Source organism: Perognathus longimembris, chromosome 13, assembly GCF_023159225.1.
Source record: "Perognathus longimembris pacificus isolate PPM17 chromosome 13, ASM2315922v1, whole genome shotgun sequence".
In the NCBI taxonomy this organism is placed as follows: Eukaryota; Metazoa; Chordata; class Mammalia; order Rodentia; family Heteromyidae; genus Perognathus; species Perognathus longimembris.
The window spans coordinates 39,115,719-39,134,870 of record NC_063173.1 but is presented as its reverse complement, the minus strand read 5'-3'; the positions used below and the strand labels follow the sequence as shown (position 1 = coordinate 39,134,870).

At 40.5% G+C, this 19,152-nt stretch overlaps 1 protein-coding gene across 1 annotated transcript; it reads left to right on the top strand.

Annotated features, from left to right (window-relative positions):
* Positions 1-967: 967 nt before the first annotated feature.
* Commd9 (COMM domain containing 9) lies at positions 968-17,122 on the top strand. The gene is made up of 6 exons (XM_048360443.1): positions 968-1,033; positions 10,814-10,939; positions 13,383-13,522; positions 14,718-14,752; positions 15,134-15,237; positions 16,375-17,122. The coding sequence occupies exons 1-6, from the start codon at positions 983-985 to the stop codon at positions 16,513-16,515; spliced, it is 597 nt and encodes a 198-aa protein (XP_048216400.1). The 5' UTR covers positions 968-982; the 3' UTR covers positions 16,516-17,122.
* The last annotated feature ends 2,030 nt before the right edge of the window (positions 17,123-19,152 follow it).

Genomic DNA, 19,152 nt, shown 5'->3' with positions numbered 1-19,152 from the left:
GAGGAAGAAAACAGAGACATGAACTCTAACAACATTATGGTTTAAGGATGGGGGAAATGTTACAGACCCTAGAAACTAAATGCGATCTGACAGGGCTGCCCTGCCCAACGGGATGACATCTGACAAGATGGTGAACCCTGCTGGGCCAACTAGGGTCCAGTGCTGCTTATCTCAAATCACTCATTACGCTCACTATAATAATCAAAATCCACTCCTGCCACGGGTGGCACAGTCAATTGCCTGGGTGATAGTTGTCATATGGCCCCATATTTGGGCACGCTTTCATATTTGGCCAAGGGCCCAAATACCTTCTTACCTGTTCTTCACATCAGATCTTCCCGAGAACTGCAGAAAAATTACCCCTAAATGACTCAGTTTCCCCATCTAGATAAATTTAGTAACAATACCAGCTCCTACCTACTTCATAGAAGGTAAAGAAACTATTCCCACACAAGTAGTTCTACATTCTTCTGGTGTTCGCGTGCGTGTGTGTAAATTCCAAGAATTCCACTACACACCGTCTCATTTTAGTTCCCAGTGGCCGGGTGTACTCATAATGGCTTGTCTCCAAGATGCCTGCCAAACTTGATCCAGCAGCTCACCCAAAAGGGCTAGGGGAAAACCAGGTTCTCTAATGTGCGAAACAGACAGCCAAACCAATTTGTTCTCTCGGAAAACCATCCTTCGGCCTAGTCCTCCCTGTTCCCCATTCTTCTGTTCCTTGTGGCCTGGAGGCCTCCACGGTCTCTCCAAGTTGCAAAGCACAGTGCCAGATACACGCTCCGCTCCGCACGCCGAAGAACTACAATTCCCAGCATGCTCCGCGCAAGAGGGTTGTACTCCTATGCCCACAGCACGCCTCCAGAATCCACGCCACGCCTCCACACGCCGTGAGACTACAACTCCCAGCATACTTTGTGCGGACGGGTGGTGTCACATGACGCGTGCCTCTTGGTGCCACGGGGCACGTGACATCAGGAAGATGGCCACACTGACAGCTGAAGACTTCGCTGCGCTCCAGAGCCTGCTGAAGGTAAATGAGAGAGGTGCTGTCTTGCCCTTTCTCCTCGGCTGTCCTTTGTCTCCGGCACTTTGTAGGCTGACAGGATTTAGGAATAAATTGTGCTTGGTTTGGAGCCACAACTCTGACGTTATTCCCGTGTGACTCCGGGCAAATCGTTGCACCTTTCTGAATTTTGAAAGTGCGAGAACAAATATTGATGACGCCCCGGCAGGAAAGGGAGCGGGAAATGAGGTGAGAGACGCGAAGGCAATGCCGAAATCCCCCTACTTTTTGTCTCTGTGGCTGGCTTTGGGGATAGTTGCTAGATCCGCGTGAGGACTTCCTCGTGCCATCATCCTGTGGTCCATCCACTGCCCACCGTGGCGAAATCCCTCCCCGACCCACGACCCCAGGACCTCAGCGCGGCCTCCACGTGGAGCTCGTGCCATTCTTCGGCCTGCCTCCGACCCCTAGGCCCAGCTGTCAGGCCCACCACCTCCCTCGAGGCCCGGCTTCCTGTAAGGGCCTGGACACTTCTCAGAACCGGTTGTTTGAAAAATGCTGAGGTTGAAGGGGGCACACTTCTCAGGGCTTCATCAAGCCCAATTGAAATGATGGGCTGGAATTAACTTTTTATTTCCTCTGTCAAAAAATGAACGCTTTGTTTTCCTTCGTTGAAGTTGTCACTGGCTCACATTGAGTCTGCCTGTTTTCTGTCGTCTCTCAAGAATGTGATTGATGTTCACGAGGGAGCTTTTCTTTCCTTCTCCGGGAAGTGGTTGAATTCATACATTCAACGATTCATGCGCAGCAACATCAGTCCACAAAATGGTCTTGTTTTGTTTTGGCTTTTTTATTTCCTGAGGTACTGAGTATTGAACCCTACCACTCTGAGCCATGTCCCTAGTCTCTTCTATTTGCATATTCTGTTTTTCTGATAGGATTTCTACTAACTTCGCCCAGGATAGCCTGGAACTCAGGATCTTCCTTCCTACCGCTTTTTTTGTACTGTTTTTTAAATGGCCTCTCGACTATAATTTGCAATTTCCACTCCTAAAAGCATTTACTTTCTAGTGCACAAGAGTATACCAACAAGGAGAACACCTAGCAGGCAGCATGGGCTCAATACATACTTGTTGAGTGAATTAATTCGGTAGTAATTGATCTGTAGGCCAAAAAAATGAGTTATCAATCTCCCAACCCAATATCTGTTCACTATCATTGTGGCTGCTTCACACCTTTGCCTCTCCACATGTTTGTCTTCTGTACTCCTTTCTTCAATAAACTTTAAAAAGTTGATATGTATCATAGATACAGGAAACATGTAAATAGTAAATTCACAACTTAATGATTTACTACATAGCTATGTAAGCAACACCAAGTTAAAAAAAATGAAACATTGGAGGTATCATCAAAGTCCTCCTATTGCTCTTTCATCATGCCACTCTTCTCCCCTATGGTCATCCCTATCATTACTTCTAACAATTTGCTCACTTTTGGACTTCACATACATGGAATAATACAGCATACACTTCTTTGCATCTGGCTTCTTTAATTCATATTCCTTCATTTTCATTGTTCTTGTCCTGTGTACTTTTTTCTAATAATTAGAATTTGTTTTTAGAAAAACAAATTCACATAAAGTTGGAAAAAAAAATAATGCAGAGATCTCATTTACCCTTTTACCAAGTTCTCACAGTGGGGACATTCTGAAAACCTATAGAGTAATATAAATAATATTTTGACATTGATGCAATCAGAATACAGAACCCTTCCATTACCTTGTAGAAAACCCTTTGTTTTGTACCCACACTCATTTCCATTCTGCCTCCACAGCTTCTTTAAGCTCTGCCATGTTTCTTCTGTAATTTTGTCATTTCAAGAATTTGATGCTTTTTTGGTCTGTTGTGGGGCTTGAACTCAGGGCCTACGTATGCTCTGTCCCTGAGTTCTTTTGCTCAAGGGTAGCACTCTACTAATTTGAGCCACAGCTCCACTTGTTTTCTGACAGTTAATTGAAGATTAGAGTCTCATAGACTTTCCTTCCTGGGCTGGCTTTCAACCATGATCCTCAGATCTCAGCCTTCTGAGTAACTCTTTGCCTTAAAGAAAGAAAGGTCAGGGACACTGCCTAGGCCCTGAATTCAAGCCCTAGGACCGGCACAAAAAATAATTTTATTGTTATCATTAAATTGTACAATAGTTACCATTCATAAATCAAGTAATGACTACATTTCTTTTTTTTTTTTATAATGTCACCCTTCCTTTACTTTCCCCCAGTTTCCCTCTCCCATCCCAGCCCCCAAGTTACGTAGTGTATACTGGATAGCATGATTGCATTTGTTCACGCTTCCTCCCTCCCTTTCTGTGCCCCCACATTGCCCCCCACCAAAGAAAAACTTGAAGCAAAAACAAGCACCACAATGAACAACAATAACAATAAAAAACCCTATGTTTTAATTTCTTAGAATTTATTTTGATAACTAATATTTTAAATGCAGAAGTTACACCTTTGGGTTCCTCCCCTAAAGGTATCCTCTACTCTGGCTGACTGTGTGTGAATGCCTAGAATCTTATCATGGCCAGTAATATTTTAGATATAGCTTCCATATGTGAGAGAAAACACATTGTTTGTCTCTCTGAACTTGGCTTACCTCATTTAGCATTATTTGTTCTAGGTCCATCCATTTCCCTGCAAATGACATAGTATTATTCTTTATAATGAATGAGTAAAATGTCATTGTGTATATAGACCACATTTTTATTGATCTACTTATCCATTTTAGGGTAGCTGAGCTGCTCTTTATAACTTGGCTGTTGTGAATAGTGCAGCGGTGAACGTGGAACGTGGAAGATCAAGTGTGTGACTTGAAATGATCTGGGTAGATGTCCAAGAGTGATATGGCTGAAACATAGGGAAGTTCTGTGTTTAGTTTTTTGAGGAACTTCCAGTCTTCCAGAATGGTGTACTAGTTTACATTCCCACTAACAGTGCAATAGATTCCTTTTTGAGATTGCCTTTTTCATGTAGCCTAATTTTCTGTAGACTCATCCCTGTTGTGTACATGAGTAGCTTTTAACTTTTTAAAAATTTTTTAAAAATTTTTTGCCAGTCCTGGGGCTTGAACGCAGGGCCTGAGTACTGTCCCTGGCTTCATTTTACTCAAGGCCAGCATTCTACCACAGTGCCATTTCCAGCTTTTTCTGCTTATGTGGTGCTGAGGAACCAAACCCAAGGCTTCATGCATGCTAGGTAAGCACTCTACCACTAAGCCACATACCTAGCCCCTTTTCCTTTTTATACATGGTTTAGATACACAAAACCTTGTTTAATCACTGATCTGTTGAAAACATCCAGATTGTTTCCAGTTTTTGCTATCATAAATTAAGCTGCTCTAAACACGTGGATAGATAGGCTTTTGTTACAATTGCTGGGTTATCTGGTAGTTGCATATTTCGTTTTTAAGGAACTCTTTAAATTGTGGCCCAGAATGGCTGTACCATTTTACAGTTCCACTAGCAACATGTGAGTTACCCACTATTCTCACAAGCATTAGGTATTAGCACTACTTTATTTGAGCAAATATGTCTTGGCATATCATGATGGGTTATTTCCTTTTTAAAAAAAAATCAATGTTTTACTCTGTAGTTCTCTAATGAGTAAGAATGTTGAATCTCTTTTCATGTGTTTATATGCTATTTATCTCCTTTGATGAAAAGGCCATCTTGTCACTATTATTGGGATGTTTGCCTTTTTAGTTTTGAGTTTTGAAGTGTTTTTTCTTCTTCAGTAATGAGAGTTGAACTCAGAGCCTTGTGCCATCCATCTAGCCCCTTTTGCTTTTGTTTATTGAATAGGGCCATGTTTTTTTTTTTTTTTTCCCCCCCAGGCTGGTCTGGCCCACAATACTTGTATTTATGCATGCCACTGTGCCCAGCTTCTTTACTGATTGAGCTAGGATCTTACAAACTTTTTGCCTAGGCTAGCTTCAAGCTGAAACCTTCTCCATCTCAGACTCCCAACTAGCTAGGATTACAAGTTTGAGCTACATCACTCAGCTTGGTTTTGAGTTTTGAAAAATATGTCCTAGATAATACTCCTTTTACAAACAGATGCTTTGCAAATATTTTCCTTTGAATTTGTTACTCATCTCTAGGGACTATATTAGTTTGTTAGGGCTTTCATAACAAAGTACTGTAAATTGGGTGGCTTAAACAGGAATGTATTGTCCCACAGCTCTGAAGGTGTAAATCCAAGATCAATATGTCAGCTGGATTGGTTCCTTCTGGGTGTTAATCTGTTAAATTTATCTCTCCTAGAAAATTTGCTCACTGCCCCTATCAGCTTCAGCATATCTTGGCTTAAAGACTGCTGAATTCATCTTTATGTGACACACTTCATATGCATCTGGGTCCAAATTTCCTTTTTTCTGAAGGACATTTGTCATATTTGATTAGTTCATGCTAACGACCTCATCTTAACTAATTACATCTGCAGCACCCTATTTCCAAATAAGGTCATATTCTGAGTGAAGACAGTGTTAGGACTTCAATTTGGAGTGAACATAATCAACCCATAATCTGTTATTTTGCAGAGCAAAAGGTTTAATTTGATGAGATACAATTTATCATTTCTTTCCTTTTATAAATTATGCTTTTGGTGTTAAGAACTCTTTGACAAACCATATATCTGAAACTTTGGCATTTTTTCCTAAGAATTTGTTTTATATTTTACGTTTGTATTTTATATTTAAACCCATGGTTCATTTTGACTGAGTATTGTATCGTATGTGACACTTAAATTGAGTTTGCTTTTTTTCACGTCCATTTCAGTACCATTTGTTGAAATTAATATCTTATTTCCACTGAATTGTTCTTGCACCTTTAACAACAATCAAGCATATTTGTATGTGTCTGTTTCAAGGGTCTCTACTTTATTGAATCAGTCTCTCCCTCACTCAGTGCCACACAATCTTGATTGCTGCAGCTATGTATCCTGAAACCAGATAGACTGGTTTCTCTTGTATCATTCTTTTTTAAAATCAAAATTATTTTAGCTATTCTAGTTCCTTTGTCATTCAATATAAATTTTTGAAATGATATTGACTATATCTAAGGCAAAATTTGATTATATTTTTGATAGGAATTATGTTCATCTTATTTATCTGAATTGATATCGTTAGGATGTTGAACATCCAAATATATTATAATAATATATATTATTAAATAATATTAAAGATATTAAGTAATATACATATATAATATCAACACTTGGTTAATTGTCTCTGAGTCATCTGTATTGTATAGTTTTTAGCATCCAAGTCCTACATATTCATTTTTGAGCAATTGCAAATGATACGTATTCTTCATTCTACTGTACAGACAGTACCCAGCTTATGATGGTTTGACTTATGATTTTTTACTTTAGGATGATGTAAAAATGATAAGCATTCAGTAAAAATCCTACTTCAGATTCTGAAGTTTGCTTATTTGCTGGGCCAGTCGTGATACGCTACACGATACTTTACTATAGTGCTCAGCAGCAGCAGCCAGCTCTGGCTCCCAGTCAACCACATAATCATGGGCGTAAATAACTTATTCACCATCATACCATAATGTCAAACCATGGTGCTTCGTAGGTTATTCTCATTAAGTACATTTTCAACTTAGGATTTTTTTTTTTTTTTTTTTTTTTGGCCAGTCCTGGGGCTTGGACTCAGGGCCTGAGCACTGTCCCTGGCTTCTTCTTGCTCAAGGCTAGCGCTCTGCCACTTGAGCCACAGCGCCACTTCTGGCCATTTTTTGTACATGTGGTGCTGGGGAATCGAACCCAGGGCCTCATGTGGACGAGGAAAGCACTCTTGCCACTAGGCCATATCCCCAGCCCCAGGATTTTTAAACTCATTTTTCACTGTATTTTTATTATCTTTAAGTAGTTGTATAGAGTGGCTCCATTCCACAAATCAGTTTATAAGCATTTGATCAGTATCACCCCTTTCATCATTCTCTCCATCCCTATTTTTAACTTACAATAGGTGAAACCCCAGCCTATGTCAAGGACTAGCTGGATAACTACAACAAACTTTTGCATGTCTTATATCTGCAAAACTTGCTGAACTCATAGTAGGAATATGTGTGCGTGTATGTACATATGTACATACATTCATTGGGACTTTCTATAGCATCATATTATTTCTAAGTAACATTTACAAACATAACAAATATAACATAAACAGCTCATGCTATTTATAAATAGGAAGAGTTCAACTTATCCTTTATTTCCCTTTCTCACATTATTTCAGTAGTGTTGGATAAGAATGGTGAGAAGGAACAGGCATCCAAAGACAAAGCACTGTCCTTCACCATTATGTATATTGTTAATTATAGCTTTTTATAGATGCTTGTGGTCATGTTAAGGACATTTTCTATTACTGTTTTCTTTTTTAAATGAAGAATGGACATTAAAATATATCAATTTTTTTCTGCTTTGATTGACATATGATTTATTTTTATTTTTATTTTTATTTTTTGCCAGTCCTGAGCCTTGGACTCAGAGCCTGAGCACTGTCCCTGGCTTCTTTTTGCTCAAGGCAAGCACTCTGCCACTTGAGTCACAGCGCCACTTCTGGCCATTTTCTGTATATGTGGTACTGGGGAATTGAACCCAGGGCTTCAAGTATACAAGGCAAGCGCTCCTGCCAGTAGGCCATATCCCCAGCCCCATATGATTTTTTTTTATATGTGCTTTTTTTTTGAGTAGTGCTAGAACTTGAACTCAGGGCCTTGTGCTTTCTAGGCTTGCACTGTACAGCCCGAGCCACACCTCCAGTCCTGGTTGTTTGTTTGTTTCTAAAATTTGAGATAGTGTCCAACAAACTTTTCTACCCTGGCTGGTCATAAACCAAATCCTTCCACCCTCAGCCCTCTTGAGTAGCTAGAATTATAGCCACTGGCCCCTAGCTTCATGGAATGTTTTCCCTTTGGCCTGTTGATTTAGTAGATTACATAGATTTTCAAATAGTTAACCAGCCTTATATCCCTAGAATAAATACCACCTGGTCACAGTGTATAATCCCTTTTGCATACTTCTATTAGCTAATACTTTGTCAAGGATTTTTGTGTCTATTTTCATTAGCATTAGTCTGCAGGGTTGTTTTTTTTTTTTTTTTTAAGAATTGGTATTTTCCTTATATAGTTTGGTATTAAGGTATAATACAAGCCACAAAACGTATCCCCAATGGTTTTGTTTTATAAAAGAGATTGCATAGAATTGGTTAATGCTTTCTTTAAATTTTGCCAGTCCTAGGGCTTGAACTCTGGGCCTGAGCCCTGTCCCTGTGCTTGAACTTCTTTTGCTCAAGGCTAGTGTTCTACCACTTGAGCCACAGTGCCACTTCTGGCTTTTTCAGTGTAGTTTGTTGGAGGTAAGAGTCTCAGAGACTTTCCTGCAAAGGCTGGCTTTCAACCATAATCCTCAGATCTCAGCCTCCTGAGTAGCTAGGAGTACAGGCATGAGCCACAAGCTCCCGGCTGGGATTTCCTTTTTTAGGAGCATATTTTTGGTTCATCCCATTCTGGTTTTCAAGTTAAGAATTCCATTTCTTTTAATTATAGGGCTATTAGGATTATCTATGCCATAAACCAAGAGCTGTAATAGTTGGCATTGTGAGTAGTTGATCCATTTTCTTAAGCTGTCAAATACATGTGCAGCGATTTGTTCATTATATTGTCCTTTATACCCTTTTGCTCTCTTCAGGGCCTACAGTTATGTCCCATTTCATTTCTGATATTGGTAATTTATGTCTCCTTTTAGCTTTGTGAGTTTTGCTAACGATTTGTCCATTTATCTGTACTTTTAAAGAACCAGCTCATCATTTTATTGTATTTTCATTTTCATACTTGTTCATTTTTTTCTATTTCATTCTTCTGTTTCTTTTGGATTTATTGTTTTATTTGGATTTATTTTCTTTTTATCCTAAATTTTGGGGGTAAGAGCCTAGATTATTAATATGCTATTTTTTCCATTTTTAATACATACACTTAAAAAAACCTGTCCTTAATTGTTCAAAGTGTATTGATTTTTTCCCCTGTATTTGCCTTCACATGCTGTAATTTTTAAGTTTTTGTACCTATAGATTATTTAGAAGTGTGTTTAAGTTTCTAAGTATTTAACACTTTCCTATTTTTTTCTGTTAGTGATTTCTTATCTAACTCAAACTAGATCGTATTCTGAGCTATAAAATGGGAACAAATTTAAGAGACTAAAATAATTCAGTGTGTTTTCTGTTTCTTTTATAACTCAGAATATGATCTATATTGGTAAATTTAGTGAGCACTTGAGATGACTTGTGTATTTTGTTCTTTCTGGGCACAGTATTCATAAATATCTATTGGAGTGATTGATGATATAGTTGAGTTCTTCTATATCCATGTTGATTATCTGTGTAGTTGTTCTATCAATTGTTGAAAGAGGGATGTTGATGTCTCTCACTTATCTCTGAACTTATATCTACTTTTCTTACAATATATGAGTTCAGTTAAGTCAGTTTTTGCTTCACATATTTCCATTCCCTTTGCTGAATACATATATATTTAGGATGCCTTGTTGGTGGAAAATCCTTTTATTGTTATATACATTTCCACCTTTAGTGGTTTCCTTTTTGTGAACTGTGCTTTATATAATATTAATGTAGCCACTCTAGCTTTCCTTTGATTAATGTTTACTTGATCAAACTTCTATCCTTTCGCTTGCATCCTGCCTCTATCATTATATTGAAGGGAGTTGTTTTGTGTGTAGCATTTAGTTTAATCAATTTTAATTCACACTGCCAATTTCTCTATATTAATTAGAATATTTATGCCACTTACAGTATGTGTGATTATAGGTATGATAGAGTTTAAGTCTGCTCTTTTGTTTTTGTTTTCTTTTTTTTCTTGGTTTCTGTTCCTTTCTACATGTATCTACCTTCTTATGAGTTACTTGAACTTTCCTTAGAGTTTTATCTTATCTATAGTTCTGAAATACATTTCTAGTTATAGCCTTTTAAAAAATCAGTTAATCTAGTTACTACATTGTGTATACATGTCATGTTATAGTCTACTTGTGCCATCATTTTATCTTTAAGGTAGGTTCGCAGTTCTTTCTGTGATATTTGGTTGGAGTATCACAGTTATTGACTAAATGTTTTCTGTCTTACTAGACTGCGCTTTCTTTTTTTTTTTTTTGCTGCAGAGCTTGAACTCAGGGCCTGAGCACTGTCCCTGTCTTCTTTTTTCTCAAGGATAGCACTCTGCCTCTTGAGCCACAGGACCACTTCCAGCCTTTTCTGTTTATGTGGTGCTGAGGACTCAAACCCAGGACTTCGTGCATGCTAGGCAAGCACTCTACCACTAAGCCACATTCCCAGCCCTTGGAGGATGTTTTTTGTTGTTATGGTTGTTGTGTTTCTTTTCCCTGCATCTACTGATGTTTGCAGGGTGCCCTCTTCTTAAGCTCAAAGACTAGGATACATAAGGCAAAAGGAAAACCTAGGGAACTCACTGTCATTCTGCTGGTCTCAAGTTCCTCCCAGACCATTATCATCTTCTCTCCTCCTTCCAGACTGCCTTACTTTTGTTGGTGTTTGCAAGTATTCAAGGATCTTAGATATACTTCGAAGAAAGAATAAGGAGTACATCTTGTTTAGCTTTCCAGAAGCAGATGCATCTGTGAACCCTAAATCCTGAGTCCCAACGATGTCAAATAATAATTAAGATGAAAGTGAGGTCAGAGTATAACTTTGTTTTCTCGGTCTGTGAATTAATTCATAGGCATCCTCAAAAGATGTTGTCAGACAGCTGTGTCAAGAGAGCTTTTCCACTTCAGCCGTTGGCTCAAAAAATCTCTTGGATATTACATGTTCCAACTTGTCTGTGACCCAGGAAGAGGCAGAGCAAGTAAGTATTGCCAAAAGTGACCTTTGACCACTGGCTATTGTCACATGTTAATCTCTTTCTTCACTTCCCCATTACTGCTTCCTCATTGGTTTCAGAAGCCTCTGTTGACTTTGCAGCAACTTTCAGATGAACTTTTAAAAAATATAACCAGAGCTCTTGACTGTTTTCTTTTCAGACTTAGTACCTGACCTTGCAGACAAAGGTCAACTTTTTATGTACTTCCTTTTCCAGCTTGAACTTGCAGATGCTGATGCATTGCCAACAGTTAGGTAGCTTGAGGCAGACTTTTCCAGGCACTTTGGGCTGAAGTGTAGAGGCCTGAGTAGCACCAGGGACAGCATGCTGCTGGAGTCCATCAGGCTCCCTCAGGATACTTGGTGTGCCACACTCCCTCCTCATCCCTTCTGCCCACCAGGGGAAGAGTTAAGGGGCCTCTAGAAAAGGTATGAAGCAGTGCCTTATCTTCCCAGGGCTGCTATGCTTCCAGAGCAGGAGTATTTTCATTCAGATAAGCCTGTGTTGCTGTTTTGTTTTGTTGAGTTTTTGTGTTTTCTTGTGCCAATACTAGGGATTTAATTCAGGGCCTGTGCACTGTCCCTTAGTTTTTTTTGTTGTGTGTGTGTGTGTGTGTGTTTATTTGTTTTGTTTTTTGTTGCCAGTCCTGGGGCGTGGACACAGGGCCTGAGCACTGTCCCTGGCTTCTTTTTGCTCAAGGCTAGTATTCTACCTCTTGAGCCACAGTTCCACTTCTGGCTTTTTCCTATATATGTGGTGCTGAGGAATCGAACCCAGGGCTTCATGTATATGAGGCGAGCACTTTACCACTAGGCCATATTCCCAGCCCCTCCCTTAGTTTTTTGTTCATGGCTGGCACTCTACCACTTGAACCACAGCTCACTCCACTTTTTACTTTTTGCTGGTTAGTTGCAAGTAAGAGTCTCAGGCTTTCCTGCCTAAAGTGGCTTTGAGTCACAATTTTTCAGATCCCAGCTTCCTGAGTAGCTAGGATTATAGGCATGAGCAGTGGGTGTCCAGTTTAAAAATGTTTAATTTAGAGCTGTGCTCACTGAAATCAACTGGAAAAGTAAGAGAACTGGAGGCGTGGCTCAGGCTACACAGCACACACCTAGCTAGTGCCTGAATTCAAACTGAAGTACTGCCAAAAAAAAGAAAAGACAAAAGCAAGATTATAGATGTGAATTGTAGAATTAGTTTGGGTTCCCTCCGAAGTAAACATGATGTGAGGACTTGGTATGACTAGTATATAGTATATGGGAGAAGGTGGGGGAAATTAAGCAGGGAAGTAAACAGTCAAAAGCTACATTCATGAGCATTTACCACCGTAGCACTCATTTCAACCTTCAGTGGTGGAGGCTGAACTTCCCCCTACTTCTGGGTTGTGTTAATATGGAGTTAGTCAATCTCCAGTGGTAAAAGAAGAAGCCCTCAAACAGTCACTTCCAGAGAGTTTTCATTCCCCCCGCCCCTCCCGGGTCATGGGGCTTGAACTCTGGACCTGAGCACTGTCCCTGAGCTTTTTTTGCTCAAGACTAGCACTCTATCACTTTGAGCTATAGCTCCACTTCTTGTGTTCTGGTGGTTAATCAAAGATAAGAGTATCCAGGACTTTTCTACCTGGGCTGGCTTCAAACTGTGATCCCATCCTCCTGAGTAGCTAGGATTACAGGCGTTAGCCACCATCGCCCAGCTTTGAGAGTTTTCTTAGATTCAGCAGAGCATCATTATATTCACAAATCATCTGTAAGCCATACCTAGTCACCTAGTAACAGATCCACATCAAAGGACACAGTAGAGAGTAGGCCAAGGATGTGCTGATGGAAGAGCACTGGTCCACTGTGCACAAAGCAGGCCAGCCTTCTTCTTTCACAGATGGCTGGCCAGGAACTGTTTGTTTTCTCTGCCTTCCCAGGTGACAGCTTAAGGGCAAGGACATGAAACTTTACTACCTTGGATTCAAAGCCCAGACACCACAGGAACCAATATGTCTTGTCACAATATAGTAAGCACAGTGTCAGGCTCTTGCGAGGAGCCTGCAGCACCACTCAGGGAAGCCTGACACTATGGGCCCCAGATGTTTACTCAACCCTCTCAGTCCAAAGACACTGGACCATTGCAGGGTTGCCTAGTAACCCAGTTGCCTTTCTACTTCTCTCAGGTTACCAAGGAAACAGCACCAGAAAGTTAAGTGAAGGTCAGATTCTCCCACAGAAAGAAACGGATATATTAATTCTTTGCCCACAAGTAGAGTTTCTGTCAAGCAGACAGCTTTCTGGGTCTTGAGTCCTCACTCCTGTGATGCATACAATTAGATGTCAGTGTGTAGCTGTGGGGAGAGTTTGGAGCCCTTGTCCTGCCCTTGTCCTGTGCCCCTTTCCCTGGGTTCCCTGCCCCATCTTTTCTGCACTGCCCCTCTACCCTGCAGTTACTCCAGGCTCTGCATCACCTCACCAGGCTGGTGACATTCCGTGACCTGTCTTCCTCCGAAGCAATCCTGGCTCTCTTTCCAGGGAATTTCCACCAAAACCTCAAACACCTGCTGACAAAAATCATCCTAGAACATGTGTAAGTGACCATTTTTTGAGCGTTCCTTCTAACTTTTCTATTAATTATTTTTATTCTTGTTCTAGAATTATTTTCATTGTTGAAAAATTAGAAAATGCAAATAAGCTAAAAGAAAATAAGACACCTATAATCCTACCACCCAGTAATTATCAGTATTAATTCCTTAATAGATAGACTTTTAGGACTTTTTAAATATTAATATTTCTCTTTACACATAGATTTGAGGGTGATTTTTTAAGCAAAAAAATTGCTTATTTTTCAGTAAAAAGTATAAATATTAATGACATATCAATAAGTATTTACCTTTAGTGTCATTTTTGATGGCTAAAACATATTCCATTATACAAAGGAATTGGGTATCAATTTTTAAATTCTTTAATGTTAAGCATTTAAGGTATTGACAGTTTTCCACTTGGGTGAGAAATTTACATTGCTTATATCATTTATATACTCGTGTATTTAGTTATTTACTTCTGGGGTTAAAGGGTTCTATGAATTATCAAAGTGGCCACCAATGCTTTTTCCCTCCTACACCATCACTGAGGGGCTTTTTCTTACATTTTCTTACATCCCCCAGCTCCACAAATGGAAAATGGTACCTCATTTCCACTTAGGCCTCTTTCACCCTACTCATGTTAAGCATCTTCTTCATATGCTTGTTGGTTATGTATTTATTAATTTTTGTGGCTTGTCAGCCTATCTTTTGAGCTAGGCAGATCCTTTAAATAATTTTTTTTAAAAATCTTAAGTAGAATTGACTCTTATTTGCCAGAAGCCTTGAGCAGGCCTCCCTAAAAGCAATAAAGACTATGCCTTTACCAAGGATTTGTTGTTTGTTTAGAACTTTTTCACATTTGACACTTCATTATGGTGCTAGGTACTGTACTCTTAGCCCCCCTCTAGTGTGCAGTCCTATATGTAGTTGGTGCCCAAGAAAGAAGATGATAAGTTGACCCTTTGTGTATTTTGTCTTGGCACAGTAAGATCACAAAACCTTAAGCCTTTTGTTCTTTGTTGACCTAAGCTATGAAGCCACCTGACAGCACTTATAGTCTTAATGTCACTAAGCTGTGGTAAAAGAAATACAGAACTGCTCTTCTGAGGCAAAAGGTCAGGTCCGAGGGCCTCTGTCATCAGTAAATTTAACCTCCATTCCTTTTCCATTGTTTCTCTCTCCCCTTTCCCTCTTAAACAGGTCTTCATGGAGAATGGAAGCGCAAGCAAATCAGAGTGAGTACTGAGACAGTGCTGAGCACTGCCTCTCCTTGGTGCTGCTCCCAGGCCTGCTCTGACTCCACCAGGACTGGAGACTTGAACCAGAAATCAAAGGAAACTGTTCAAGGCCACCCTGGGTTGGATTTGCTCTTTTTAATTCCACTCTTTATTTTTTTCCTGATGATAAAAGCATATAAAAAATAGAGAAAATATCCAAAGCAGAAAGTGAAGTTCTTAAAATAATTACATTTTCGTGAAAAAAAAAAAAAGCTAACAGAGACTTACTGTGTAAATCAAATACATTAAATATGTATAGCCCGTAGTGCTACCTGCCCCGGAAAAAAGGCCCAGTGAGTATGGTGGCATGAGCTGTTGGCTAAGCTGTTTCCTTCACAGTTTCTCTGCCACGCCTTGTTGACCTGGACTGGAGAGTGGATATCAAAATGTCCTCCAACAGCATCGGCCGCATGGCTGTTCCTACCTGCCTGCTCCAGATGAAGGTATGTCTGCCGCCATCCTCATGGAAGCAGTTGGTTCATCTTTGCCATCTAAAATCCAGCCACCAGGCCTGAGGTGTGGCTCCAGTGGTAGAGCACTTCCCATGCAAGTAAGCTTAGCAAGAGCAAGGCCCTGAGTTTAAACCCCAGTACTGGAAAAAGTAAAAGTAATCCAAAGTTCTAGAATCACTTGCCCTATAAGTTAAAAAAAATGTTAGGATACCCCAAAATGCACATGCTTATGCACAAAGTATACATGGACTACCATATTCACACATCGGGGTCATAGTAACAGATAAAACAAAGTTTAAAAACAATGAGACAAGCATAGAACATTATAGTTTTTACATTATTTGTTGATACCTAAAGATGTTCACTTTGTGGAAAGTTTAGTTTCAAAAACAACTGTGCATTCAGATTCCAAATAGCCTCATAGGTCATTTCAGTAGGCTTTCAACAACTTCTCTCCAATGGTAACAGACTGTCACTGTGTACAGTACAGCTGATCAAGCTTCCCTTAGCATTAAGAGAGTTGTTATAGAGATAATATACATTTGCATGCATGAGGTAATAAGTACATTTCCTTTCTACAGTATTATTTGTTCCCTCATTTTTCATTCACTGGCTCCTGTGCTGCCTTCTCACCTTTACATTAGAGTTCTGTTCAGGACTCATTCGAACTTATAGACTCATTTAGGGTTTGTTTAAAAATTAATTAAAACTAGTACCCAGAACAATCAACACCTGTGAGGTGTTGATGTGAGGCTGCAACTGAATTGTCAATGCAAGTACTTAAATTCTTTTTTAAGATCAAGTAAATATAACTATAACTTGTCATGTTTTTTTCTGTACCCCATAGAAAGTTTTACGTATCCCCTAGAGCCCACTTCTTAAAGTCTCAACAGTAGAAACATGTAGTATTTTCTCACTTAAGAAACCCCGAGGCTTGGGGTATTGAAGAGGAGGCCTTCTTCAGCCTCTGTCCAGCTCCTTCACTCTCCCCAGTCACTAAGTGACTCATGGCTGGGCCTCACTGCAATTCTCAGCAAGTAGCTTCTTTTGAGAGGCTCAGCAGGGCTGAGTAGGGCTCACTTACAGGGAAACAGGAAGATAGGCAGCTTTGACTCCCTGTCTTTGCAGATCCAGGAAGATCCCAGTCTGTGTGGGGACAAACCCTCCATCTCTGCCGTGACCGTGGAGCTGAGTAAAGAAACACTGGACACCATGTTAGATGGGCTGGGCCGCATCCGAGACCAACTTTCTGCTGTGGCCAATAAATGATGAGACCAGCTACAGGTACCACTGCCTGCCCCAGGGGCTGGTCCTTGAAGATGCTCATCTTTCCATGCAGCCTGCTGTGCAGTGGGCATGACAGTGGGATGGAGAGGTTGCTGCCATCCAGAAGGCCAGATGGACTGTGAAGTAACAGCTGGGCCCCTTGCTGTTCTCTCCTTTTCTCTTCCTGAGGCTGACAAACAGAAGTCTCCATCTTTGAAAGGCCCCCATGTATGCTTTCATGACTGCTGTGGCCGTGAGAGGGAACATTCGCTTCATCAGCTGTTTCCACATGGCCATTTGGCAAACTCAGGCTGAAACTCCCAGGCCTACCTCATGAGTTTACTGCTGACAGTAGCTCTGATGAGTTCATTTCAAGCCCTGGATCACATAGGAAGAATCAGCTAGTGGCGCCAGCAGTGCCTGCTTATCTGTCAGAGAAGCCAGGCAAATCCCACAGAAACTAGCCACCCCTGCCTGGGTCTCCTAAAGAATTCTCTGAGCCTCCTGGCTCTGCTGGACCACCTTCCTGTTCCAGAAGCCTGAAACCCTGGTGGGTGAAGCAGTGGGACTGGGAATGGTCAGAAATAAAGACAAATTTTATGATTCTGGTCATGAGCCTTTTCATCTGAATTGCTGCATTCAGCCAGCACTGCCTCACATTTTTGAAAATGATCCCAATTTCCTAATTCCCAGCCAAGCTCATGACCCCTGTTGTAGAGTGAAATCAGCAAAAGAGCCTCCCCACTTTCTTTCTGTCTGTGAAAAGATTGACAGTAAGCACCTATTACAAGAGCCGTGATGACGGCATCTTAAGGATTTAACCAGGTGGTGTCAACTTGGCCACATGTGCATCATAGGGACCCCATGGGGATCATTCTTGTGACAACTGCATGTGGCCTGCTTGCTGAACTCCTTGTACTGGCAGTGTGTGTGTGTGTGTGTGTGTGTGTGTGTGTGTGTGTGTGTGTGTGTGTGTGTGTTGCAAAAAGGAGGTAGTAGAACTTCTGGCTAAGATATGCACTTGTGAGGCAGCTAGGGGTCAGAAATCAGTCAACGATTAGTTGTACAAAGTGGTTTCATTTTTATATATTCATACTGTGGGCCTCTATCCTTCCCTTCTCCCCCCTTCCCACTCCACTCTCAAGTTTATTCCATTTTCACATATGTACATAAAGTATTCTGATCGTATTCACCCTCTCCATTCACCCTCCTACTAGTGCCTATACCCCAGATGGGACCTGTTTTATATTCTTGTCATTTTTGTGTGTATGCTAATTGTTCAGAGATTTCACTGGGATTTTATGCATGCCTGTATAGTAATTTAATCAAATTGCTTTCTTGGCTTACTCTGACTCTCCCCATTCCCAGTACCCCCTATTTTTCAACAGTTTTCAGCTAATTTCTTTTTACTATCTTTACTCAGATGCATTGTATTATTCATTCTAGCTCCTCTGCCTATTCTCTCAAAGAGTCCCACAATTACAAACATAAGTAACTCCATAATTAAAAGTATGTGTGGGTGTGTGGATGTGAAAGAGACAAAAGAGCGACAGAGACAGAAAGATCCTATATCTATTTATGTTATCTATTTATGTATATATTTGTTTTTTATGTCTAGCCTCTACATTTGAGAGAAAACCCGACTTTTGTCCTTGACTTGGCTTATGTTGTTTAACTGGATGATATCAAGTTCCATTTATTTTAATTCATCTGACATAGTTTCATTCTTCTGTATGAAAAAATACTCCACTGTCAGATAGTGAAGAAAAGGAAGCCTTCGATACTGTTGTTAGAAATGTAAATTACTGGGACCGCTATGGAATCAGTATGGCTGTTTCTCAAAAGACAAAAAATAGAACTACCATCATATGATTCACATCTATTGGTACCACTTTTGGTGTATATCCATAAGAATATAAGTCAAGAAACAATAAAAATGCATGCACACTCATGTGTGTGATAGCACTATTCACTGTAGCCAAGCTTGACCTTTAAGGATCAATTCCTATGACCCTTCTTTAAAAAAAAAAGTAATAATATCTACCATATAGGACTATTGTAGAGATTAAATGATTCTACATACATAGAAGCACTTATCACTGTGCTGTTAAAACAGGAAAGGCTCAGCACTGTTAAACCTGACTACTGGTAGAATTGTTTCATCTGAATGTCACAGGGTTGGTGTGAGACAGGGTGTTATCCTCCCTCCATTGATGAGGAAAGCAGCTCACTGAGTTTAGTCACCTACTGGCCAAAGGCTTCTGTAGGACTCAGCCTTTCTCTCTGCAACACATAGACATGAAGTCCTATAATGTGCCATTTTGAAAATTCTGGAATTGAAGTAAGGATGAGCAACCTTACCTCTGTCCATCCAGATACTGGGAAGTCAATGCAAGCTCCTCTTTGTCTGCTATGTCCCAAAGCTGCTTTTCAAACAGCAGCTCTGACTACCCTTTTTGGTCCATACCTGTGGTTGGAGAGATTCTGAGAGAGGAGGCCATGTGAGATGGGGAGGACGACCTGACAGGCTCGGGAGAGGACTAGAAGGGGCAAGTGTGGTGCCAGGGAGCTGCGGCCCAGAATTGGGGTGCTTTGCCCCACCCCTTCACTACACACCAGCATGAAGATGCCAGCAGACAC

Excerpts from the sequence above, each read along its gene's own strand:
- Commd9 (XM_048360443.1), top strand. The coding sequence starts at position 983 with ATGGCCACACTGACAGCTGAAGACTTCGCTGCGCTCCAGAGCCTGCTG. Across the intron at positions 13,523-14,717 it reads AAAATCATCCTAGAACATGT|GTCTTCATGGAGAATGGAAG; the intron begins GTAAGTGACCAT and ends CCTCTTAAACAG. Across the intron at positions 14,753-15,133 it reads GGAAGCGCAAGCAAATCAGA|TTTCTCTGCCACGCCTTGTT; the intron begins GTGAGTACTGAG and ends TTTCCTTCACAG.